The sequence below is a fragment of the Loxodonta africana genome, chromosome 9 (genome assembly GCF_030014295.1).
Source record: "Loxodonta africana isolate mLoxAfr1 chromosome 9, mLoxAfr1.hap2, whole genome shotgun sequence".
Taxonomy (NCBI): domain Eukaryota; kingdom Metazoa; phylum Chordata; class Mammalia; order Proboscidea; family Elephantidae; genus Loxodonta; species Loxodonta africana.
Window position 1 is genome coordinate 60,093,474 of NC_087350.1, and position 26,255 is coordinate 60,119,728.

General features: G+C 41.7%; 1 protein-coding gene across 3 annotated transcripts in view; it reads left to right on the plus strand.

The window, feature by feature from the left end:
* ASTN2 (astrotactin 2) overlaps positions 1 to 26,255 on the plus strand; it is a 1,052,667-nt gene that overhangs the window by 429,302 nt on the left and 597,110 nt on the right. For all 3 annotated transcript variants that reach the window (XM_064291547.1, XM_064291548.1, XM_064291551.1), the window contains one exon: positions 3,590 to 3,757. In XM_064291547.1, coding sequence (XP_064147617.1) covers positions 3,590 to 3,757 — 168 coding nt within the window. The remainder of the gene's footprint in view (positions 1 to 3,589; positions 3,758 to 26,255) is intronic.

The following is a 26,255-nucleotide window of genomic DNA, read 5'->3' on the forward strand; positions in this document are numbered from 1 at the left end:
TGAGCTTCATATTTTCCCTTCCATAGAATGGAGAAAATACCTAACCTACAAGGCTGTTTAAGGATTAACTAAGTAGAATGTATAACACGTTTATCCCAGGGGCCAGCACAGAGAGGGCACACAAAGGACAGTTTTTCCCTGCTGCCATTGCACCAACGGTATAGCTCTGTATACCATCTTTTTAGAGAAGTTAAGGATAACCTGTTCTCGAGCTAGACCCTGCCAAAAAGGCTCATATTTGAGAGATATCTGTTAACTGTTGTTGCATTTCGAACCTCCAAGTCCATAAGAAATCCAAATGATAAAGTAAAATCAAAGTAAAAAGAAGAGAGTACCAGGCACTTCACATACTGTAGTGTCTGTTGTAATGCTGCACCCGGGGTCACTGTCAGGATGTAACTTATTCCCTCAGCTGTCAAGAATGCTCTTGGTTTACCATTGTCAACTGAGTCCTTTTTGGGACAGTACCCTCCACTGAAAGGGCATTTCAACCGATACCAAATACCCACTACCCAATACCAGTTTGTTCATCCCTGTAAAGTGTTATTTGCAAAAATAGTCTCCTGTTATGAATTGAATTGTGCCCCTCAACATATAAATGTGTGTGTGTGTGTGTGCATATTGAAATCCTAACCCTATACCTGTGGTTGTAATCACATTTGGGAATAAGGTTTTATTTGTTATGTTAGTAAGGTCATATTGGTGTAGGGTGTATCCTAAACCTAATCAATCCAGAGTTATAAGGAGCAGGATAGACACAGGGACAAGCAAGCCCAAGGGAGGTCAGAAGCTACCTAATGATGATGGAGGCAGATGCATCTGTAAGCCCAGGAGCTCCAAGGACTGCCAACACTAGAAGCTGAAATAAGGCAAGGAAGGACCTCCCCTTAGATCTGTACTCTGAATTTGAACTTTCCCCCTCCTAAACTGTGAGAAAATAAATTTACCTTCTTTAAAGCCACCCACTTGTGGTATTCCTGTTACAGCAGCACTAAGAAACTAAGACATGCCCCCAAAACCTCCTGCATTCAGCCTCTGCCTTTGACTCCGTTTTCTGAGGAATCTGACCTAAGATAGATACACTGTCTCATCCAATCTTTATATTAACCTTATGAAGGGCAGGATTGTTTTCTTGCCCAAGTTTACAGATCTAGTAAGGAGCAGAGTGAGCATTTGAATCCCCGTCTTGCTGACTCTATTCTTTTTATCACTGCACGGTGTAGCTTTCCTGAAGTAGTGAGATTAGCCAAGCTCAGCCCTGGGACACAATTCAATATCCATCCCTCAGTCTTTAGTGAGAATAAATATAAGAATTATCCATTTAAACAGCATGACTGCGCTTTTAAAAAGAAAAATATGTAGTTGATACTGATGTTCAGTGTCTTGCACAAGGACCCATGTGACATGTTTCTGCTTGGGCTTAGTTCCAGGGGGGGAAATATGGCTTTGCAGATAGGTTTGCATATCTTCTCTTGCCAGAAATTTGAAATATGGAATCTCACAGACTCCTTTTATCCTTTAGCTGCCAAGGACTTTAGGGCCAGCTTCAAATGTGGCCATTTCCTTATCTCAGAGCCTGATACTATCTACTCCTTCTGCTCCACGTGGACTCTTTCATCCTCACCAAATCTTGCACTGTGTTTACTTAGGAACTCATTCCATAGCGTTGATATAAACCATAGTACTTGTGTGGTTGGAGAAGATTATCATTGTATGCTAAGCCCTTAGTTTCTGAAGGAAACTTCTTTACCCATAGCCTTATCCCCTGGCAGCCAGGCAAGACCTGATGTGACCCTGCCTTCCTGGCCATTGCCTATTGGACCACCGCTGGTTACCAGCGCCCAGAGGAACCCAACCATAGGTCAGCTAGAAGGTCTGATGTGACCTGACAGAGGGGGCTCTGTCAAACTAATATTCTGCTTGTTATCTGAGCTCATTGAACCCCTCTTTGGGGAACTGCATGCAGTTTTTGCTGGTTGATAGTGAAGTAGAGAGAGGCAGACTTAGAGAAAGAAGGCGAGTCACATTCATTGTGAAAAACAATTTAAAATCTCCTACAGAAAACCACATGCAACAGTTCTGCTCTGTAACTTATAGGGTTGCCATGAGTCAGAATTGACTGGAGGGTACCTAACAACATCAATAGGTCAAGGTCAATGAGTTTAAAAAGGTTTACTTCTCCTTAGGAAACCCTGGTGGCTTAGTGGTTAAGAGTACAGCTGCTAACCAAAAAGTCTGCAGTTGGATCCACCAGGTGCTCCTTGGAAACTCTGTGGGGCTGTTCTGCTCTGTCCTATAGGGTTACTGCCGAAGACCCTAGATCAGCCATGAGTCTACAATCACTCTTCAATTATGAGCTTGTGAAGCCTGGTCCTGTTTGAGCTCTTTTTCTACATCGGCTTTATTGCTACATGCATATACTTCACCATTTACATACAGCATATGACCACTTTGAATGGACTTCTACCCCTTGTGGAAAAAAAAGTGTGAAAAGTGTATATGTATGTGTGTGTATATAAATTATGTATACATGTATATAATGTATTTAAACTTTATACAGGTATATATACATACAGATAGTTAGATATAGATTAATGAGGAGCATATTAGAACAAAGATTGCAATCTAGGGTCTTTTCTTTGGCCTAAGCAATGTTTTAAGAACAAATTTAAATCATCATTTAAAAACTGGTTGATTATAATGAAAATCCAAATTTTCAGCCTCTTTCAAAGAACATCTGAAGATCTGGCGCCACTGGTCCCCTGTGGCCAGAACAGGCTGGAGCCATCACAGCTGTCCCATTCTGATGGAGGCTGCAGTGTCCAGTTCATCCCAAGCTCCAACTTGCCCTCTTGTTTCCCAATACTGAGGCATTGTTTTCATTGCATACTGCTGCTTTTTCCCTTAGGACAGTTGGAGATTTCATTGAGCACATCACTCTTTTAAAATCAAAAATTAAAATGAAAAAACAAAAGCTAGGCCAGGAGAGTTGGGTGATATCTTCCTTACACTCAGCCAGTCTTTCCCATTGCCATCACCCACCTGGCCCTATGAGCGTTAGTGTCTCTTGTCCTAGAGGGAGTACCTGGGTAACAGGGTTATTAGCTTTTTTTTTCTTTTAAAATGTAATATTTAATCATATTTTATTAAAAATAAGTCAGGCATTAGCTAAGCACTTTGCCTACATTAATTTTTTCATTCTCTCAACAAACCTCTGAGGTAGGTTTGTGGTTTCCCATTTACAGATGATGTCACCAAGGCCAGAGGTGCTGAGAGACGTACCTAAAGTCACATGGCTAGTAAGGGTGGAAGGAAAATGTGAAGCCATGTCACCTCAGTCCTAAGGTCCTCACTCTTAACCTCTAGGCTGGACTGTCTCGTGTCTGATTTGTCTCTCTTTTGTTTCTTGACACCATAACTGGCATATGGTGAACACTCTGTGTATGTTTGTAGACAAGTGAGAACAGATGATGGGGAGAGGGGCGGTTATATGACCTGTCTGCGTTCCTGGCCTGCAGTGCTGGCAGCCAGACACACCTGCACCCTAAAATCAGGGAGAAAGTAGCTGTCTCTCTCTGTTCACCCACAGGGAGCAGCTTCGTGGTGAGTGAAGGGAGCTACCTGGACATCTCCGACTGGTTAAATCCTGCCAAGCTGTCCCTGTATTACCAGATCAACGCCACCTCGCCGTGGGTGAGGGACCTCTGTGGACAGAGGACAACAGATGCCTGTGAGCAGCTCTGCGACCCAGAGACTGGTGAGCTATGGGGGCCGGCTGGGGAGAAAGGGAGGAAGGTATAGGCTGAAGGGTGCCTAAGGTCATAGATTCTGAGTAATTGTCTGATCAACAAGACTCCTCACCCAGGCTAGCTAGGGAGCAGACTAGAAATTAGGTATTTATGTAAAGGTCCCTCAATCCAATATGCTGCAAGTGCCTTAAAAGGGACCTTCAGGGCCTTCAAGAGGAACCACAGATTCTCAGGTCAGAAGGGATCACAGAGAGTACCTAGTCCAACTCCACAAAGTAAAGTGTCTAATATGTGTGAGTTCAGATCCTGTCTCTGCCTCTTACTAGTTGAGTGTTCTTTAGCAAAACACTTTTTCTCTCCGAACACCAGTTTCTCATATGCAAACTGACAATGAAAATAGCACTTAGCCCCCCGGCTTGTTAGGATTAAATGAGATGATGCATAAAAAGATTTTAGTATATGAATGTATTTAATCATTCAGCAGATATCCATACAGTGCCAGACAATTTTCTAGGCATTGGGAACACACCAGTGAATAAATTAGGCAAACGTCCTGCCCTACTGTGGGAACCATGGTCTCAGAGAACATCTAGCTCAATTGGTATAACATAGTTTATAAAGAAAATGTTCTACATTCTACTTTAACTAGTAGCGTCTGGGATCTTGAAAGCCTGTGAGCAGCCATCTAGGATACTCCACTGGTCTCACCCCTTCAGGAGCAAGGAAGAATAAAGAAAAATAAAGATACAAGAGAAACATTGGTCCAAAGGACCAATGGACCATATCTACCATGATCTCCACCAGACTGAGTCCAGCACAACTAGATAGTGCCCAGCTACAACCACTGACTGCTTTGATAGGGATCCCAATAGAGCATCCTGGACAGAGCTGGAGAAAAATATAGAACAAAATTCTAACTCAAAAAGAAAGACCAAACTTCCTGGCCTGACAGAGACTGCAGAAACCCTGAAAGTATGGTCCCCAGACACCCTTTCAGCTCAGGAATGAAGTCACTCCTGAGGTCCACCCTTCAGCCAAAGATTGAACAGGCCCATAAAACAAAACAAAACTAAAGGGGCACACCAGCCCAGGGGCAAGGACTAGAAGGCAGAAGAGGACAGGAAAGCTGGTAATAGGGAAGCCAAGTTTGAGAAGGGAGAGTGTTGACATATTGTGAGGTTGTTAACCAATGTCATAAAACAATATGTATATTAACTGTTTAATGAGAAAAGAGTTTGTTCTGTAAACATTCATCTAAAGTACAATAAAAAAAAAAATAGTCCTGCCCTAATTAAGTTTGCATTCTAGTGGGGAGACACATAAATAAACCTACACCATCCAATACTATAGCCACTAGATGTATGTGACTATTTAAAATAAAAATTAATAAAATTGAATACAAGAAAAAATTCAGTTTCCCAGTCACACTAGCCTCATATTAAGTGCTCCATAGCCACATGCGATTAGTGACTACCTCTTAGGACAACACAGTTATCAAGAATTCCTATCGATGCAGTAAATTTTATACAGTGCTACCACAGACCAACAGGTAAATATATATATATTCTGTCACACAATGATAAATGCCAAAAGGAGAGGAATAAAGCAAAGCACAAAGAATAAATAGTGCTGGGGGATTGAGGGTGAGGCTGCTATTATACAGAGGGTGGTCAGGGATGTTCTCTCTGAGAATATGGCATTTGAGCAGGCACCTGAAGGAAGTGACGGAGGAAGAGTGTTCTAGGCAGAGGGAATAGCAAGAGCCAGAGCTCTGCAACAGGAGCATATGAACATACCATTTGTTCAGCATCAACAGGGGACGAGCATGGCTGGAGAGCACAGAGGCTAGGATTAAGAAGTGAAATCAAAGAGCTGGTGGATGGGGAAGTGACTGCACCAAGGGTCAACTATAATCCATCAAACCCATTGCCATCGAGTTGATCCTGACTCATAGCGACCCTATAGGACAGAGTACAACTGCTCCATAGAGATTTCAAGGAGTGCCTGGTAGATTCAAACTGCTGACCTTTTAGTTAGCAGCTGTAACACTTAACCACTATACCACCAGGGTTACCAGGGTCAACTACAGGATGATAAAGATTGTAAAGTTTACTCTGAGTGAGAGAGGAGGCCATTGGAAGATCCTAACCAAAACATCTGTCCCATGTTTTAAAAGGACCACTCTGGCTGCCATATGTGGTCATTCAACTTAGGGGGATTTCAAGGACATTATTACTTTAATCTAGGCAAGAGCTGATGGTAGCATGGACCACAGTGGTAAGAGGAGAAGATGGTGATAAATGATCAGATTCTAGATATATTTTGAGTGTAGATTTCACAGGATTTGTTACTGGGTGTGGGATGTGAGAAACAGAAAATCAAGAATGATTCCAAGTTGTTTGGTTTGAACAACAGGACAAATGGACAAAAGCAGGGGATGCTGTAGGAGGGTCAGGGTTGGCGCGATGGGGTCAAGAGTACTATTTTAGATATGATAATTTTGAGATGATTACTAAACACAAAGAAGAGATGAAGAATGGACATTTAAATCCATAAGTCAAATTCAAAAAAGAGAGATTAGCTGGAGATAAAAATCTGTCAACAGCATGTAGATGGTATTTAAAGCCATGAGACTCTGTTATTTATAGTAAATGTTCAGTAAATGGATATCCTACTCATAGTTGTTGCTTAATAAATGGTGGCTATTATTGCCCACAAATACAGAAATAGGAGTCAGAGAACGGAAGGGACTTGCCAAAGTCACAAAGCAAATTAGAAATGGAGCTGGGATTAGAACCCCATGTCTCCTTATACTGCCATTCTCTGCCCTTCCCACAGCCCCATACTTCCAGAAAATTTGCAATTTGTATCTATTACTTTTCTCTGAAACTTCATTCCTCTTTCCAACAAGAGTCTGATCAGCTTGCCTGAAAGACTCATTGCAATGATGCGCGGTAACATCCCTGTGTAGAAGTAATGGGTCCCAGTGGCCCAGGTCAAGGAGGTCAAGGAATAAGGAGAAGCCTTCGCCAGACTAATTCTTTTGTCTCTGCAAAGCAGGGTCAGGGTTTGGCTTTCCAGTCCCTATAGTCCTCTAGTCAGGAGCCTACTATGACTCATTATTGCATCCTTTCTATAGGCCTATATGGGGATCCCTGGTAGCACAGTGGTTAAGAGCTGCTTCTGCTAAGCAAAAGGTTAGCAGTTCGAATCCACCAGCCCCTCCTTGGAAGCCCTATGGGTCAGTTCTATAGATCTGCGTTGTAGGGTCGCTATGAGTCAGAATCAGCTCGACAGCACTCAACAACAATAACATAGGGGGAGCTATTTGGAAAACGCATCTCAGCTCTGGTGCGTTATATGACCAGACAACTGAGGCTTCTTTCTTCTAATCAAAACTTTTAGGTTTGACCTTCTAGTTTCCCAGCTGACGTGCTTTTGGGTGTGAGTTCATGGCTTGTGATGATCTCTCCTTCAGCTTCAGGCTTGAGGGCATAATTCCAAGCAGTGGGTCATCCTGAGAGCAGGCATGTGTTTGCCAGTTTTGAAGATAATCAGCGATTCCACCAATATGCTCTAGAATTAAGCACACACACACACACACACACACACATTTTAGAGTTGGAAATGTCACTAGACTCCACTGGCTCTGCCTCCTTAATTTTATGCTGCTGATATTGATGCCTAGAGAAGAACAGTGACAGGTCCAAGGTCACACAGTCAGAAGATGGCAGAACCAGTATTTAAATCCTGGAGCTCATACTCTAAACCAGTGCTTCTCAAGCTTCAGTAGGCCTGGGTGGGGGTGGGGAGGGGGGGGCTGACATTCTGCATTGGCAATACTGTCAGTCATTGCCAATACTTCTGGCCTAAGTACTACTACCCTTGACCGCAGCAAGGCTGTAAACACTCTTCCTACCAAATGTCAGCGTTGTTAGCTGATACCAAGTTGGCCCCCAACTCCTAGTGATGCCATGCACAAAGGAACAAAATGCTGCCTAGTCCTGTGCCATTCCCATGATTGGTTGTAGATCAGATCGTTGGGATTCATAGGGTTTTCTTATTGTCTGATTTTTAAACGTAGGTCCCCAGGCCTTTCTAGAATGTCTTAATCTGGAAGCTCTGCTGAAATCTGTTCTGCATCATAGTAACATGGAAGTCTCCACTGACAGACAGGTGGTAACTTCACACGAGGTGCATTGACTGGGAACTGAACCTGAGTCTCCTGTATGGAAGGCAAGAATTCTATCACTAAATCACCAATGCCCCATTTCTCTCAAATCTCTGCTCACAATGAAAGGCCCAGCTACCAAATTCATAAATTTTATTATCCTGAGAATACCAGGCTCACTTCTATCACCTCATCTTCTGTTGCTATTTGCCACAACCCCTTGGCTCTAGCCACACCAGCCATCTGCAGTTCCCTGAAGGCCCTGTGTCCTCCCATGCCACCATCCCTTTTCACAGGCTATCTCTTGCACCTGAAAAGCATTTCTCCCACTTTCCTGGGAGGCAGGGGTTCCTTTTTATTTTTTATCATTCAACCCAAAGATATTTCCTCCTAGAGGCATTCTCTGATCCCCCAATCCAGTTCTGGCTGGATTAAGGGATCATCTTCTGAGTTCTCATAGCCCTCTGTGTTTCCATCTGTCATAGTTTTTATCTCTCTGCAGTGTGTGTCGTTCTTTACTTGTATGGATCTGTCACCAGACCGCAAGGTTTTTGGGGGATGGTTGGGAGTACACAGTGTGTGTCTTTGTTCAACTTTGTATCTCTAAACCTTAGCATACCACCTGACATAATTAAAGCACAAAGAAGAAGGAAGGAAGAAAGAGAGGGAGGGAGGGCAGAAAGGAGGGAAGGATAGATGGAGGAAAAAAGAAGGAAGGAAGGAGGGAGGGAGGGAGGGAGGGAGGGAGGGAGGGAAGGAAAGAAGGAAATCTCCTTTTCCATGCTCTTTGAATTAATTTTATGCCCAGTTCTAGTTTCTTCTTCTGTATCCACTTACACATGTACTCAGATTAAATATAATCCTGATCTAGAGAACTTTGGCTATCAAGAACTGTCTAGTAGCCAGCCAGATAACCTCTAGAATGATCTGATTTCACTCTTCCATTCAGGCACATCTCTAATAGTATCCCTCTTTGCATTCACCACTAATTTCCTCCAAACACCCCATGCAACATCTAGCCTTCTGACTCGGAGTTCAGGCTCCTCCCTTTACCTGAAATGCCTTTTATATTTTAATCATCTTCCTTCCAAAATTCTGCTAACTTAGGCGTAATTGCCTCCCATTCCTTGTAGGTAGAATGGATGAGTTCTTCTGCAGCCTCTTCAGGGTTCTTTGATGACCAAAAACCTGATTAAACTAGGATTATTGTTTGGAAATTCACCTCTCCTGCTAAAGCGTGAGCTCCTTAAAGCCAGGGACTGTGTGTTTATTCATCTTTGAATCCTTCACACCCCAATGCCCAGCAAAGCACCCTAGTCACATAAGTCACTCAAGGCATAAAGAGATGAAACTTGTCAATAGTTAAGAAGTATAAGTGGGAATATGAGATACCTGTATATATTTTCATGTGACTTGACTAAGACTCACTTTGTAGAAGTTACTTCAATTTGTTAGAATCGATTCAGTCAAGATTTTCCAAATTCTACAACCCATAAGTCTGTGTGCTAAGTGCTATGGAAAATCACAGGCAAATTGGACAATGTTCCTGCCTTCATGGACTTCACATACTCACAAGTAAAAAGAATTTTCACATATATAGTTATTAAAAAGTACACAATATGGGATGAATCAAGAATGAGGCATTAACAAAGCATCTCATGCCTGCAGAAGAGGAGACATTCTAGAAGTGGATATCAGGAGATACATCACGTCATGGAAGAGATGACTGTTTAACTGAGTCTTGTCGAATTGATAAGGCATATGAGTAGTGAGAGTGCTTCAAGCAGAGGGATCTGCATGATTAAAAAAAAAAAAAAAAAAGAGGGAGACAATTGGGAATGATTCCAGAGTCCAGAGAGTAGCATGGTTGAGTTGGCATCTGGAGCAGGTACTGAACATGAGATGGGCAGGGAGCTGGGGAAGTTGAAAGAGCCAAAGTTGTAAATGTAAGATGGAGACAGTTCATAGAATTATAAGGATCTCAGGACTCTGAGAACCACCAAAGGATTTAAGGAGACTATATTAGCCACTGAAACAGGGAGACTGCCATCCACATCTGTCCAGCTATTGCTGGGAGCATCTAACTTCTTCCCATGCCTTCTATCAGGAATTGGAATTTGGGAGAAGTCATGGAAAAACTGTACCTTTAAATCCTGTATACTTTATAGGTCTTGGATCTGTCAAAAATGACTTAGTTTTCCTTAAAGAAGCCCTTCCTCCTGTGGGTTGAGATCTGTACAACTGGACAGAGTCACGTTGTAAAATCATTAGTCATCATGCCTTATAGCTTTCTTGGAATGTGTCAATAAGAAGGATCATTCCTCCCAAGTGACAGAGAAGGAGGAATAAAGTGGGGGAGTTTCTGCTGCTTGCTGAAGCATATATAAGTGCCTTGAGGCATGGGTGAATTTGGCCAAGATTTCCTGGTGTTAAGCCACAGCCCAGCTTAGGTGTTTTTTACTAGGGGTTTCAACAGTTAGTACCAACCACAGGGTTGGCTACGGAATAGAATCCATGGACTCAAGAGAGTCTTCCCAACTTTGTGTTCAGTGATGTCACATTGATAGCTTGAAAGTTGGCTATGGCAAGGATATTTACACCAATAAAATTGATAAATGGTACAAATCAGGGTTTATTTTCTTCATAAAGCCAGCCATTTACCAGCACACTACTGGATGGTATGAAAACAAACCAATCAAGATTAAGGTGAAGAAGAACTTGGTAAAGGCCTGAAAATGCCACCAGAAGGTGGCATTATACTCCTTTCCGGAATAGACTACCATTACTTCATCTCTTCAAGGCCAGAAAGTGAACACTCAAGGACTACTTGCTATAGCCTCTTAAAACGCAGCACCAAACAATTCAAGTGATTAGGCCTTGACTCTCAAGAATACTATTATGGGCAATGTCTCATGGTGAAACAGCTTTACTAAAGTTCTACACATGTGTGATATCATGGTAAGTTCTATACAGAAAACCTTTAACAATATGGCCCAATGTACACGGGGCAAGTGACAACAGAAAATTAATTCAGTTAGTCACTAATTTATTCTTCCATGTATTTATTCATTCAAATGTTTAGTGAGCCACAGTGAAATAGAATATCCTTAAGAGTTAAACAGAACTAAGTTCAGATCTTTGCTTCTACATTTCATGTTTCTGAGGCTTGAACAGGTTAACATGTGAAGCCTCACTTTTTTTCATAAACACAAACATGAGGGTAGCAAATTGCAGAGTTGTGAGGATGAAATGAAAAATGAAATTTAAAATGCATTTCTCATAAAAAAAAATGGACAGTCAATACATAATGTCTACTCTTATTTTTGTAACCAGTTATTCAGTCATTTATGTCTTCACTTATTAATTCAATAAATTTTTCATGAGACACATTTAATTCAGCAATGTTCAACTGCATTAGATTGTGTGAGAAGAAAATAAGATACAGTTTCTGCCCTCCAGGAGCTGCCCACCTGGTGGAGAAACTTAAAATATACTGGATATTCGTGTTTGCTGGTATTTCACTTAGTTGTTGCATGGCTTTCTAAACTTGTGCAATGGAAAGAGTCACATATTTTCGATCCTAGTTCCAGTTTTGCCACATATTTGCCACTTGACCTTGATATGTCACATTCCATGAACTTCACAGTCGTCCTCTTTAACAAGGCCAGGAATGAAAACATAATTTTAGAGCAAGAGGGATCCCTAAAGATCAACTAGTCTAATCCAGATGAGGAGACTGAGGACCACCAAGGCTAAACAAGTTGGTGAATGTCAGTGAATTAGTAGCAAGATACAAATTATAACCTTAAAGAATTTCTAAGATATTTCCTCGTTCAAAATCTATGCTTCTATGACCTTTTAAGCGCTAATAACTTAGAGCGTAAGTATGATTGAAACAATTTGTAAATGACATTTAAAGTAGATTGAATTTTCCTTTCACAGTGGATATGAACTTCAGTCATGTTCGCCATCATATTCAGTTTATTTTCATGTCTTCAGCAGCCACTTTTTATTTGTAATAGGATATAAATAAGACACAGTGTGTACAGTTATGTCATATAGCTGTCTTATAGTATATTGAATATTTCCCATGTTTATAGATTGTTTCTATTATTTTCTGAGCCCTGTGCCATTAAAATGTAAAAGGATACAAGGACTTTATGGAGCTTGAAAGTCCAAGAGTGGGCAGGATGGAGAACATCCCTGCCTTGAAGGAGATTGTGACCTGGGAGGTTTTTAGGGGATGTAGGATTGAAATGAGATAGGGTGCAAGTGACATATACAGTTAAATGAGTTAGGATCTATCTGTAGATAGCCAACCTGCTGGCAGATCAGAGAGGATATATTTGTAGATGAGATTCATAAAGACTGGAACTTTTATTGTTTCATTTATTGCTTTATCTCAGGGAGTGAAATATATTCTGTATAAATATATATTTTCTAGGAAGGAAGGAAGGATGAGAGGAAGGAGAAAAGGAAGAGAAGGAAGAAGGGATGGAGAGGAGGAAAAAAAAGTTTCAGGTTGTGAATGGTCAAAGCTTGGTAAATGGGTAGAATGTAGAGGTTTAGTGTCAGGACCATGGATAGTTCTCAGGGTGCTGAACAATGACACTGTCTCAAGTGTGTGTGCACTGAAGTCTTATCTGGTACAGCTAATTATCTTCTGAAAATTACCTTTTCCCTTGAGTGGGAATACCACTTGTCTTTCTTGAAATCAAATAAAGTAAGATCTATTCAGGATTAGCCCATGTCCAGCTACGCTTGGGCCTCAGCTAGGAAAATCAGGTCCTCCATGGAATCAGGCTGATCCTCAGAATCTACAGTATTCTCTACCTTATCATTCCCTGGTTCTGAACTTGACCAGAACCTGAATTAAACAAAACTCACCTTAATGAAGTGTCAGTTAAAGAGTGTCATGTCTTATTATTCAGACATGCAAGACAAAAACAGCAAACCTGGATTTTTCTGCTTAAATTCTGTGAAATGACTCGGCTAATCATAAGAGCCCCTTTATCTCATCAGATTGATCCATTTGATGCTTCATTATCTAAGAATAGCAGATAGGAGTGATTAGACAACAGCCAGATACAGTTTCCAGTTAAAAGACTTTTGGTGAACTATCAGGAGCTACTTGAATACTGGAATGATAATAGCATCTACAATTTGTTATTCACTTAACAAAGCACCAAGCACCATGCTGCAGCTTTATATAACCATCTTGATCATTGTAACAACACTTTTAGGTAGTTATTATTGCCTTCATTTTCCATAGAAGAAGCTGTGCCTTACAGTAGTTGACTGGCATTCCCAAAGTCATATATTTACTAAATATCACAGCTGGGATTTGGACCCAGACTAAAAAGACAATCCATTGTTTTGATGAGTCAGTGCATGTAAGATTTTGCTTAGCATTGAAAAGAGAGAGGCAGTCTTCATCTGATAGGTATTTGCAAAGAATTCTCAGAAGTAGGTATGAATCCTTCGAAATTCACAGAGTAAGTTGACTTGAAAAAATAAAAGGACCCAATTGTTTTGTGGACAAGGGAAAAATACAGAACTGAGAGGTGGAACTGTGACAGCATTTATGAGTTGTAGACAAACCATTTTATATCTCTGTTTGGGAGTCTTGCTATATTTGGTTTAAATGTGTTGTAAAATGTTATGTTGTGGAAGAGGGTTGAGGTCCTTTAAAAAATGACAATCTGTGTCAAAGATGAGGTCATAAAAATTTCAGGGAGCTTGCAGCAGAAAAACTGGGAAGGACAAGACATTTAGAATGGGCTGCAGAAGAGACCCTGAAAACTGCCTTATTGGGAACTTGCTAGTCCCCCTAAAAGTAGAAGGTGACCTTTGCTTCTCCACTTGAAAGTTGTTGTGGGAGAATTAAAATCTCATATTGCAAATTTTCATATAAGAAGGTAACCTGAGACATCTCTGGTGATCATCTCTGGGGTACAGCTACCAAAAAGGAGGAGCACTTCAGCTTTTAAGACCAGATTTTATCATCACAAATATAATCTACTGGCATTTAAATTAGATAATATATTTAATTATATTCAACGAATATGTTTGTTATATATGTTGCTGTTGTTGTCAGGTGCTGTCGAGTCAGTTTAGACTCGTAGCAACCCTGTGTACAACAGAATGAAACAATGCTAGGTCCTGCACCATCCCAGAGATCATTGTTATGTGTGAGCCCATCGTTGCAGCCACTGTGTCAATCCATCTCGTTGAAGGTCTTCCTCTTTTTTCACCGACGCTCTACTTTACCAAGCATGATGTCCTTCTCCAGGGACTGGTCCTTCCGGATAATATGTCCAAAGTACATGAGACAAAGTCTCACCATCCTTGCTTCTAAGGAACATTCTGGCTGTACTTCTTCCAAGACATATTTGTTTGTTCTTTTGGCAGTCCATGGTATGTATATTCAATACTCTTCACCAACCCATAATTCAAAGGCATCACTTCTGCTCAGGTCTTCCTTATTCATTGTCCAGCTTTCACATGCATATGAAGTGATTGAAAATACCATGGCTTGGGTCAGGCACACCTTAGTCCTTAAAGTGACATCTTTGCTTTTTAACACTTAAAGAGGTTTTTTGCAGCAATTTGCCCAATGCAATAGATGTATGTTTTATTATTTTCCAGAGGAAAAAAAAATCCAAAACATTTGAGAAAACTTCTAAACATATATATATTTTTTTACTTTAAAAATCCATATACTACAAATTTGGATTGAAAGCCAATACTATGTTCAACTCTGACTTTGTAGAATGTGCAAAGAGGATGAGAAATGCTTCTTTCTCTCCAGAAGGATAGACAACATATACACACAGGAAATATGGGACTGATACAAGTTTCTATACTTAATAAGAGGCAACATTTTGTGGTGGTCAGGAGCTTGGGCTCTAGATTCAAAACGAGTGGGATTAAAATGACTAAGGATCTACATGACCTTGGTCACTTTGCTTACTCTCTATACCTCCATTTTTCTTAACTTTAAAGCAGAGTTAACAATAGTATAAAAATCTTCAGATGATTGTTATGAGGATTGAACTAGATAAAGCATACTAAGCACTTAGAACAATGCCTGGCACATAGAATTCAATAAACTTTGGCTACTATTACAACTGTGATCCAAAACACGGATTTAATGGAATAAATATGGTAGAATCACAAAGAAAAAAATAGTTACTAGGAGACTTAGCAGCCAGGGAAGACTTGCTGGATGGAGAGGGACTAGAGTTGGATCATGAAGCAAAAGAATGATTGCAATACAGCTACTAGCCGTATGTATATACTTAAATTTAAATGTAAATTAATTAAAGTGAAATAAAATAAAAAATTCAGTTCCTCGGTCAAATTCACCACATTCAACTGTTCAATAGCCACATGTGGCTGGTGACTGCCATATTGGACAGCAGGGATATAGCACATTTCTGTCATCTCAGAAAGTTCTGTAAGACAGTGCTGTGATAGACAACAAAGAACTAAATTTCACTCATTGGAAATATTTATTGACTAATAACAATATGCTACGTACTGTGCTATAAACTGTGGATTCCAAAGGAAGCAGAACCAGCCCAGTGCCTGGCCCAGTGGAGTTAACAGTCTAATGCAGGGGTCAACAAACTATGGCCCACAGGCCAAGTACTACTTTTTGTGAATGAAGTTGGCATTGGAATACAGCTGGGCTCATTAGTTTACGTATTGTCTCTATCTGTTCTCATAATACAATGGCAGAGTTGAGTAGACATGATAAAGACCCTATGGTCTACAAAACCTAAAATAATTACTATCAGGCTCTTAACAGAAAAAATTTGTTGACCCCTGGTCTAATGGATTGATTTAATACTTTTACATGCAAATTGATTGACTGGCTTTGGTGTTTCACTCCCGTATGTATTTGTTCATTGAACATTCAAGGAGTGGTGATCAAGCACCCAATTTAAGCAGTATGTCAGACACTGACATGATGAACAGAACAGACAAAAATCTCTGTCATCATGGAACTCACATGCTAGTGGGGCAGAGGGGGATTAATACTTAAAATATAAGGTAGAATAAATAAATAAACTATTGCATGTTAGAAAATGACAAGTGCTATGAAAAAATGTTGTAAGAAGAGTTTGCTGAGGAGAGGGTGTTGCAAATTTAAGCCTGCTGGCCAGGGAAGACATTGAAAAGGTAAGGGAGCAGAAGCATGTTTTGTGGCTATCTAGGGGAAAAGGGGGCAGCCAGTACAAATGCTGTGAGGGGGCTGTGCCACACATATTTGAGGAAGAACATGGAGGGAATGTGGCTGAGCCGCACTGGGTGATAGGAGGATAATAGAAGATGGGGTCAGAAAGAAGTCAGAGAACAAGAGCCCGTGGGACTTTGCAGAGCCCCACCTGAACACAATGAGGAGGCACTGGAAGATTCTGAGCAGAGGGGTGATTCCATCTCATGTATATTTTAACCTGCTCACTCTGGTTGCTCTACTAAGAACACTTTGTAGGGACAGAAGCAAGTTTGGTAGCAAGGAAGCTTGTTAGAAGATAGATGCAATAATCCAGGCCAGATATGTTGGTGCCTTGGGCCAGGGTGGTAGTAGTAGGGGTGAAGAGAAGTGGTCGGAATCCAGATACTACGTTTCATTGTTTCCCAGTATTTATTGTAACCATTGAAGATAGACCTGGGTTAAAATCTTGGCTCTGTCCCTTACTATTGGTAGGATTTTGAGCAAATCACTCAATTTCCCCCAAGTCTCAATTTTCTGCGCTTTTTAATAAGAGGAAAAAGTATTCACCTTCATAAGTGCTCAGCGTTGGGGCTAGTGAGCAAAAAATGCTGCACCCTTTGCCCCTTGGAGCTTCCTGTGTAGTCAGTTGATTTCAGACTTTGACATCAGAAATGATGACACTGTTTGCTATATTCCCTACACGTGTGTGAGCTAGACCATTTTCACACTGTCTCTAAGGGTAGGACCCAGGGCAAGAAGATACCAATGACCTAGGTTGAGAGGTGAAGAGAGAGAGTGGAAAAAAAAAAAAAATGTGTCACCAGTGAGGGAGCTGAATAGAGCCTTACTGAACTTCTACTTCATGATTCTGTATTGTGCTATGCAGGGTTGGGACTAGACTGAACCTAGTGAGGACACTTGAAGAGGACACTCCTCTCAGGTGCCAATCCTACACTTGCATGACCCTGAGTGCCGTCTTCAGTTTTGCACTGTAAGCACCTCACCCACCTCACCCTAGTCCAGGCACCATTGCCAATTGAAAAATTCTGTGTGAGTCTCTAGCTTACTCCAAGTTTCTAGACTCTTTGGGGAGGGAAAAAATATTAATTCATGACAGCTGCCTCTCCAGCCTTTGGTGCCTTCAAAGACTCTCCTAGCTGTGGCAAGTTAGAGCGTCATAGAACAAAGAGTTCCAGAACTGGAAGGAACTATACAGATCATCTAGTCCAACCCCTTCATTCTACACCTGATGAGGCTGAGGTTCAGGGAGGGTTAGTGACCCAGCAGAGGTCTCCAGATTCTCCATGCCAGTGCTTGATTGTACTACCTCTTGAGAACATCTTAAGCAGGCAAACTATTGTATCCTTTGTATGTAGCTCCCCTCCGCCCCCCGGCCCCCAGCTGCAGCCCGAGTTATTGCCTTCAGGAATCTTTTACAAAGTGTGAAGCAGATGTTGGCTCTGGCAGTGCTTTGGCAGGCTTGTTTTGGAGGCTTGGACCAGGTATACTCATTCATGCAAGTAAGGGTTTCTGTATAGTGCACCAGGGGCCTGGCCAGTTCCCCCATAAGCCTTCATTAATATCTTTCTTTCACGAACATTGACTGAGCCCCAAGACTGAGTGAGTCACCAGGGACAGAAGCAGCAGAGGCACTGACACCACCCCCAGGGAGCTCATCATCAAGTTGTGTTGACGTTGGGCTCCGTTTTGTTTTTGGAGAGGCAGTCAGCAAAATGGAAAGAGCGTAGCCATTGAACTCAGACAGACCTGCGTTAAAATCTGGGCTCTGTCCCTTACTATTGATAGGATTTTGAACAAATCACTTATTTCCCCTAAGTCTCAATTTCCTGCTCTCTTTAATAAAAGGAAAAAGTATTCACCTTCACTAGGTTATTGTGAAGATTATAGTCAGGACAAAGGACCTGCTGTATTAATGGTGCTTGCAAGTGTTCAGCAATGGGGAATTATTAAATCAGGGGCAAAAAGAACCTCTGAGTGTTAGCAATGCTTAACCCACAAAAGACTAAATCATGATGAAAGGGAAGGTGCAATGGCAGATTTATGTGCAGAAGGAGCCTTACAAAACCATTTAAAGTGCAGCACTTTGCCGATAAAGAACAGTGACGAATCTGTGAAACATTTCATAACATGGAGGAACCTGGAACACATTATGCTGAGTGAAATTAGAGGCAAAAGGACAAATATTGTATAAGAACACTGTTATAAGATCTCGAGAAATAGTATAAACTGAGAAGAAGACATACTTTTGTGGTTACGAGGGGGGGAGGGAGGGAAGGTGGGAGAGGGTTATTTACTGATTAGTTAGTAGATAAGAACTACTTTAGGTGAAGGGAAGAACAATACTCAATACACGGAAGGTCAGCTCAACTGGACTGGACCAAAAGCAAAGAAGTTTCTGGGATAAACTGAATGCTTCAAAGGTCAGTGGACCAAGGGCGGGGGTTTGGGGACTATGGCTTAAAGGAACTTCTAAGTCAATTGGCAAAATAATTCTATTATGAAAACATTCTGCATCGCACTTTGAAATGTGGCGTCTGGGGTCTTAAATGCTAACAAGCGGCCATCTAAGATGCATCAATTGGTCTAAACCCACCTGGATCAAAGGAGAATGAAGAACACCAAGGTCATGTGATAACTATGAGCCCAAGAAACAGAAAGGGCCACATGAACCAGAGACTTACATCATCCTGAGACCAGAAGAACTAGATGGTGCCCGGCCACAACCGATGACTGCCCTGACAGGGTGCACAACAGAGAACCCCTGAGGGAGCAGGAGATCAGTGGGATGCAGACCCCAAATTCTCATAAAAAGACCAGACTTAATGGTCTGACTGAGACTAGAAGAATCCTGGCGGTCATGGTCCCCAAACCTTCTCTTGACCCAGGACAGGAACAATTCCCGAAGACAACTCATCAGAAGGGACTGGACAATGGGTAGGAGAGAGATGCTGATGAAGAGTGAGCTACTTGTATCAGGTGGACACTTGAGACTGTGTTGGCATCTCCTGTCTGGAGGGGAGATAGGAGGGTAGAGAGGGTTAGAAACTGGCAAAATTGTCATGAAAGGAGAGACTGGAAGGGCTGGCTCATTAGGGGGAGAGTAAGTGGGAGTATGGAGTAAGGTGTATATAAGCTTATATGTGACAGACTGACTTGATTTGTAAACGTTCACTTAAAGCTCAATAAAAATTATTTAAAAAAAATAATAAAGTGCAGCACTTCGCAGGAGGACTAACTAGCCTTTTCTGGCTATTTGATACCATCTGACCCTTTGCACCACCCAATCCTCTCTTCTCCCACTTAACTGAAGGAAATTTTCCTTTCAAAGATTAAAGACCTCTGAAGAGGAGGAGTGTGTGTGTTCCAGCCTTTTGATTGCAGTTTGATTAATCTCTTAATTAAAACTTTACTAGATGTATTTCTAAAGGAGCCCTGGTTGTGCAGTGGTTAAGCACTCAGCTGCTCACTGAAAGGTCTGTAGTTTGAGCCCACCATCTGCTCAGCAGGAGACAAGACCTGGCAATCTGCTCCTGTAAAGATTTACAGCCTAGGGTCTCGGTGGACATCTAGCTCAATTATGGCATAACATAATTTATAAAGAAAATGTTCTACATCCTACTTTGGTGAGTAGAATCTGGGGTCTTAAAAGCTTATGAGCAGCCGTCTAAGATACTCTACTAGTCACACCCCATCTGGAGCAAGGGAGAATGAAGAAAACCAAAGACACACAGGTAAGATTAATACAAAGGACTAATGGACCACAACTACCACAGCCTCCACCAGACTGAGTCAGCATAACTAGCTGGTATCCAGCTACCACCATCAACTGCTCTGACACGGATCACAATAGAAGGTCCCAGACAGATCTGCAGGAAAATATAGAAGAAAATTTTAACTCACAAAAAAGACTAGACTTACTGGTCTGGCAGATTGGAAAAACCCCGAGAGTATAGCTCCCAGACATCCTTTTAACTCAGTACTGAAGTTACTCCTGAGGTTCACCCTTCAATCAAAGATTAGACAGGCTCATAAAACAAAACAAGACTAAATGGGCACACCAGCCCAGGGGCAAGGACGAGAAGGCAGGAAGAGACAGGAAAGCTGGTAATGGGGAACGTAGGGTCGAGAAGGGGAGGGTGTGGACATGGCGTGGGGTTGGGCAACCAGTGTCACAAAGCAATATGTGTTTAATTGCTTAATGAGAAACTAATTTGCCCTGTAAACCTTCATCTAAAGTACAATGAAGTATGAACTTTAGAAGCAGATTGGTTTTTGATAAATAAATAAAATAAGCTACCAGTCTTTAAAAAAAAATAATAAATAAGATTTACAGCCTAGGAAACCCCACATAGCAGTCTTACTCTGTCCTACAGAGTTGACAATACACAATGACAGATGGATTTCTAATAGGCAACGGGGCGTGTGTATGGGGGCAGGGGTGTATGCATTGTATGCTTATCACTTTGAGACTCTTCCAGAGGACAGAAGATTCAGGAATCCAAAATGCCCAGAACAATCCAGGCCTGGTCAGGTGTGAACAGCCAGTTACAACTTCTCAGATGGTCCAGAGGATGGACGTATCAGTGGACTCTGACTCCCTAGGGAAACCTGGTGTGGGCCACTTCAACATGCATTGCTTCATTTTCCATCATATACTAGTAAATGTACTGTAAAATGTTTTGAAAAAGAATGTGAGTCTTAGTAATAGGAACCTGGGCTGTTCTACAATTAAATCATTGCCAGAAGTAGGGGCTGACTGGGGCAGGAGGCTGTGGTGTGTCTATGCATGAGAGGGAGCAAAGAGCCTGGACAGGATGAAAAGGAAGGGAGGGGCAGTGAAGGAAAAGGAAGGGGAAGAAGGAAAATGGGAGAAATCAAGAACAAGAGGAAGAAAGGAAAGGGGATTGGAATTAAAAGAAAGTGAACTTCTCCTGTGTTCTGTGGAGCCCTGGGGGCCAACCCTTAAGCACTAGGCTGTTAATGAAAGATTGACAGTTTGAACCCATCCAGTGACTCTTCAGGAGAAAAACCAAGTGGTCTTTTCCTATAAAAATGCCTGTGGGGCAGTTCTACTCTGTCACATGAGGTCACCATGAGTCAAATATCAATTCAGTGGCACCCAACAACACAACAGGTACCTTTACATACTGTATCTTATTTAATTTTCATACCAACCCTTTGAAGCAAACAGACTACTTTTTGTTTCCTATTTGTGGATAAGGAAATCAAGGTGGATTTGGGAATTTAACTCAGAACTTTCTTACTCTAAACTCAAGCTCTTTCCACTGCAGAGTGCTACAAGAGAAAGGAAGACAGAGAGAGACAGACAGACAGTGAGGAATATAGAGAAACATACAGAAAGGAAGACAGAGAAAGAGAGACTGAAGAGAAACTGAGACAACTACACAAACACAGATATGGATAAATAGAGATGTGGGCTGCGGGGAGGGGATGGGGACCATAAAACAGAAGAGGGGAAAGGAGAAGAGGGGAAAGCAAGAAAAATGAATATGAACACAATTAGGAATGTGATTAGCAAAGTGAAAATTAGTTGGGTTCAGCTGAGCTTAACACATTTTGTAAAATGGTATAATATTCCAGATGGAAGGACCTGGAAATGACAGTTCTCTAGTTTCTCAGGGAAGCTGGCGTGACACTGACCATCTGCCTATAATAGAGGTCACTGGGAGGAAGGGACCCCTTGAAAACAGAGTGTGGACACTCACATCTTACCCACAGGTTTTCCTCGTTTACTCCGAAACATGACTAGATCCAGGCAAAGACCCTTCCCTTTTCTGCCCCCGTCCCCATGGGTCTCTGAACCCCCTTGCTTTGTGCTATCGATGACATGGCAGGATAGGCAGACAAGTGTGGCCTGCTGGACACAGAACGCGCGTCTGCAAAATCATTGATTTTTTTGCTTTAATTTTATAAAGAAAATTTGATTCTAAACACACAAAGGTAGATGAAGCTTGGAAAAGAAAACTTCAGTGAGTCTCTTCTGTGAAGAACATTTGATTCTAAACGCACAAAGATAGATGGAGCTTGGAAAAAAAAAAAAACTTCAGTGAGTCTCTTCTGTGAAGAACTCTTTTGCAAAATGAATAATTACCCCCTGCTTAATTTATTTGTACATTTCAATGTGCTGTTTCAGATTTTGTTCAAGCAGGAAACAGCTGCATTAGTAGGCATCATGGGTTCTGAACGGTTTAAGTATATATTTTATCCTGAGAGCATCCTTGTCAAAGAGAGCAGGACAGGCCTTGTGTTGCCTGTTCTCTGGGTTAGAAGCATGAGGCTCGGAGAGATGAAATGGCTTGAGTAAAGCTACCCAGCAACTCAAGGGAAAACAGAGCTGCAAGGTCCCATGGTATTGAGAGCCACATCACAGTATCTTATTTTACATCCCTTTAAGTGCCATCAGAGGTCTGGCAGATGGTTAGGTAGGGTCATGAAGGTGAATCATTTTGAGGGAGTCACAGAGCTACGCTGAACTTTTTCATGCTACATAGTGTGGGAGCCTGGGTGGGACTTCCAACTTCAGTGTCAGGCAGACCTGGATTCACGTCCTACCCTGTCACTTTCTTGCCGTATGAACTAGGGCTACTCATTCAACTCCTGGGAACTTCACCTGCAAAACCAGGATGGCACTAGTACCTGCTTCCCAGAGTGGTTTGCCAGATTAAATGAGAAATGGTAAATCAAACACATCGTGCTTAACAAACTCTAAGCATCCCTTAGTCTTTCCTTTTCCATGTTGTAACCAAAGTGTCTAGAGTCAAAGCCATGGTCAGGAAAGAACGTTGAGAACACTACTCTCTAATAACAGTTGTAGCCATGTTGTTGTTAGGTGCCATCGAGTTGGTTCTGACTCATAGCGACCCTATGCACAACAGAACAAAACACTGCCCAGTCCTGCACCATCCTTACAATCGTTGTTATGCTTGAGCTCATTGTTGCAGCCACTGTGTCAATCCACCTCGTTGAGGGTCTTCCTCTTTTCCACTGACCCTGTACTCTGCCAAGCATGATGTCCTTCTCCAGGGACTGATCCCTCCTGACAACATGTCCAAGGTATGTAAGACGCAGTCTCGCCATCCTTGCCTCTAAGGAGCATTCTGGCCGCACTTCCTCCAAGACAGATTTGTTTGTTCTTTTGGCAGTCTATGGTATATTCAATATTCTTCACCAACACAATTCAAAGGCGTCAACTCTTCTTCAGTCTTCCTTATTCATTGTCCAGCTCTCACATGCATATGATGTGATTGAAAATACCATGGCTTGGGTCAGGTGCACCTTAGTCTTCAGGGTGACATCTTTGCTGCTCAACACTTTGAAGAGGTCCTTTGCAGCAGATTTACCCAATGCAATGCGTCTTTTGATTTCTTGACTGCTGCTTCCATGGCTGTTGATTGTGGATCCAAGAAAAATGAAATCCTTGACAACTTCAATCTTTTCTCCATTTATCACGATGTTGCTCATTGGTCCAGTTGTGAGGATTTTTGTTTTCTTTATGTTGAGGTGTAATCCGTACTGAAGGCTGCCGTCTTTGATCTTCATTAGTAAGTGCTTCAAGTCCTCTTCACTTTCAGCAAGCAAGGTTGTGTCATCTGTAGAACGCAGGTTGTTAATGAGTCTTCCTCCAATCCTGATTCCCCGTTCTTCTTCATATAGTCCAGCTTCTTGGATTATTTGTTCAGCATACAGATTAAATAGGTATGGTGAAAGAATACAACCCTGACGCACACCTTTCCTGACTTTAAACCAATCAACATCTCCTTGTTCTGTCCAAACAACTGCCTCTTGATCTATGTAAAGGTTCCTTATGAGCACAGTTAAATGTTCTGAAATTCCCATTCTTCGCAGTGTTATCCATAGTTTGTTATGATCCACACCGTCGAATGCCTTTGCATAGTCAATAAAACACAGGTAAACATCCTTCTGGTATTCTCTGCTTTCAGCCAGGATCCATCTGACATCAGCAATCATATCCATGGTTCCATGTCCTCTTCTGAAACCGGCCTGAATTTCTGGCAGTTCCCTGTCGACATACTGCTGCAGCCATTTTTGAATGATCTTCAGCAAAATTTTGCTTGCATGTGATATTAATGATATTGTTCTACAATTTCCACATTCGGTTGGATCACCTTTCCTGGGAATAGGCATAAATATGGCTCTCTTCCAGTCATTTGGCCAGGAAGCTGTCTTCCATATTTCTTCGAATAGATGAGTGAGCACCTCCAGCGCTGCATCTGTTTGTTGAAACATCTCAATTGATATTCCGTCAATTCCTGGAGCCTAGTTTTTCGCCAGTGCCTTCAGAGCAGCTTGGACTTCTTCCTTCAGTACCATTAGTTCCTGATCATATGCCACCTCTTGAAATGGTTGAATATCGACTAATTCTTTTTGGTATAATGACTCTGTGTATTCCTTCCATCTTCTTTTGATGCTTCCTGCATCATTTAATATTTTCCCCATGGAATCCTTCACTATTGCAACTCAAGGCTTGAATTTTTTCTTCAGTTCTTTCAGCTTCAGAAACACTGAGCTTGTTCTTCCCTTTTGGTTTTCCATCTCCAGCTCTTTGCACATTGTTGTACTGTGGGTGTTTGTGTGTTGCTGTGATGCTGGAAGCTATGCCACTGGTATTCAGATACCAGCAGGGTCACCAATGGAGGACAGGTTTCAGCTGAGCTTCCAGACTAAGACAGACTAGGAAGAAGGACCCGGCAGTCTACTTCTGAAAAGCATTAGCCAGTGAAAACCTTATGAATAGCAGCAGAACATTGTCTGATATAGTGCTGGAAGATGAGCACCCCAGGTTGGAAGGCACTCAAAAGATGACTGGGGAAGAGCTGCCTCCTCAAAGTAGAGTCGACCTTAATGACGTGGATGGAGTAAAGCTTTCGGGACCTTCATTTCCTGTTATGGATCGACTCAAAATGAGAAGAAACAGCTGCAAACATCCATTAATAATCAGAACCTGGAATGTACGAAGTATGAATTTAGGAAAATTGGAAATCTTCAAAAATGACGTTTAATGCATAAACATTGATATCCTAGGCATTAGTGAGCTGAAATGGACTGGTATTGGCCATTTTGAATCAGACAAGCATAGCCTACTATGCTGGAAATGACAACTCGAAGAGGAATGGTGTTGCATTCATCATCAAAAAGAACATTTCAAGATCTATCCTGAAGTACAACGCTGTCAGTGATAGGATAATATCCATATGCCTACAAGGAAGACCAGTTAATACGACTATTATTCAAATTTACGCACCAACCACTAGGGCCAAAGGTGAAGAAATAGAAGATTTTTATCAGCTGCCGCAGTCTGAAATTGATCGAACATGCAGTCAAGATGCACTGATAATTACTGGCAATCGGAATGCAAAAGTTGGAAACAAAGAAGAAGGATCAGTAGTTGGAAAATATGGCCTTAGTGATAGAAACAATGCCAGAGATCCAATGATAGGATTTTGCAAGACCAATGACTTCTTCACTGCAAAAACCTTCTTTCACCAACATAAACGGCGACTATACACATACACATGGACCTCGCCAGATGGAACACACAGAAATCAAATTGACTGCATCTGTGGAAAGAGATGATGGAGAAGCTCAATATCATCAGTCAGAACAAGGCCAGGGGCCAACTGTGGAACAGACCATCAATTGCTCATATGCAAGTTCAAGCTGAAACTGAAAAAAATCAGAGCAAGTCCAGGAGAGCCAAAATATGACCTTGAGTATATCCCACCTGAATTTAGAGACCATCTCAAGAATAGATTTGACACATTGAACACTGGTGACTGAAGACCAGACAAGTTGTGGAATGACATCAAGGACATCATCCGTGAAGAAAGCAAGAGGTCACTGAAAAAACAGGAAAGAAAGAAAAGACGAAGATGGATGTCAGAGGAGACTCTGAAACTTGCTCTTGGTCATCGAGCAGCTAAAGCAAAAGGAAGAACTGATGAAGTAAAAGAACTGAACAGAAGATTTCAAAGGGCCTCTCGAGAAGACAAAGTATTATAGTTGTAGCCATAGCAGGTGATATTTATGCAACCCACATGGAGCCCTGGTG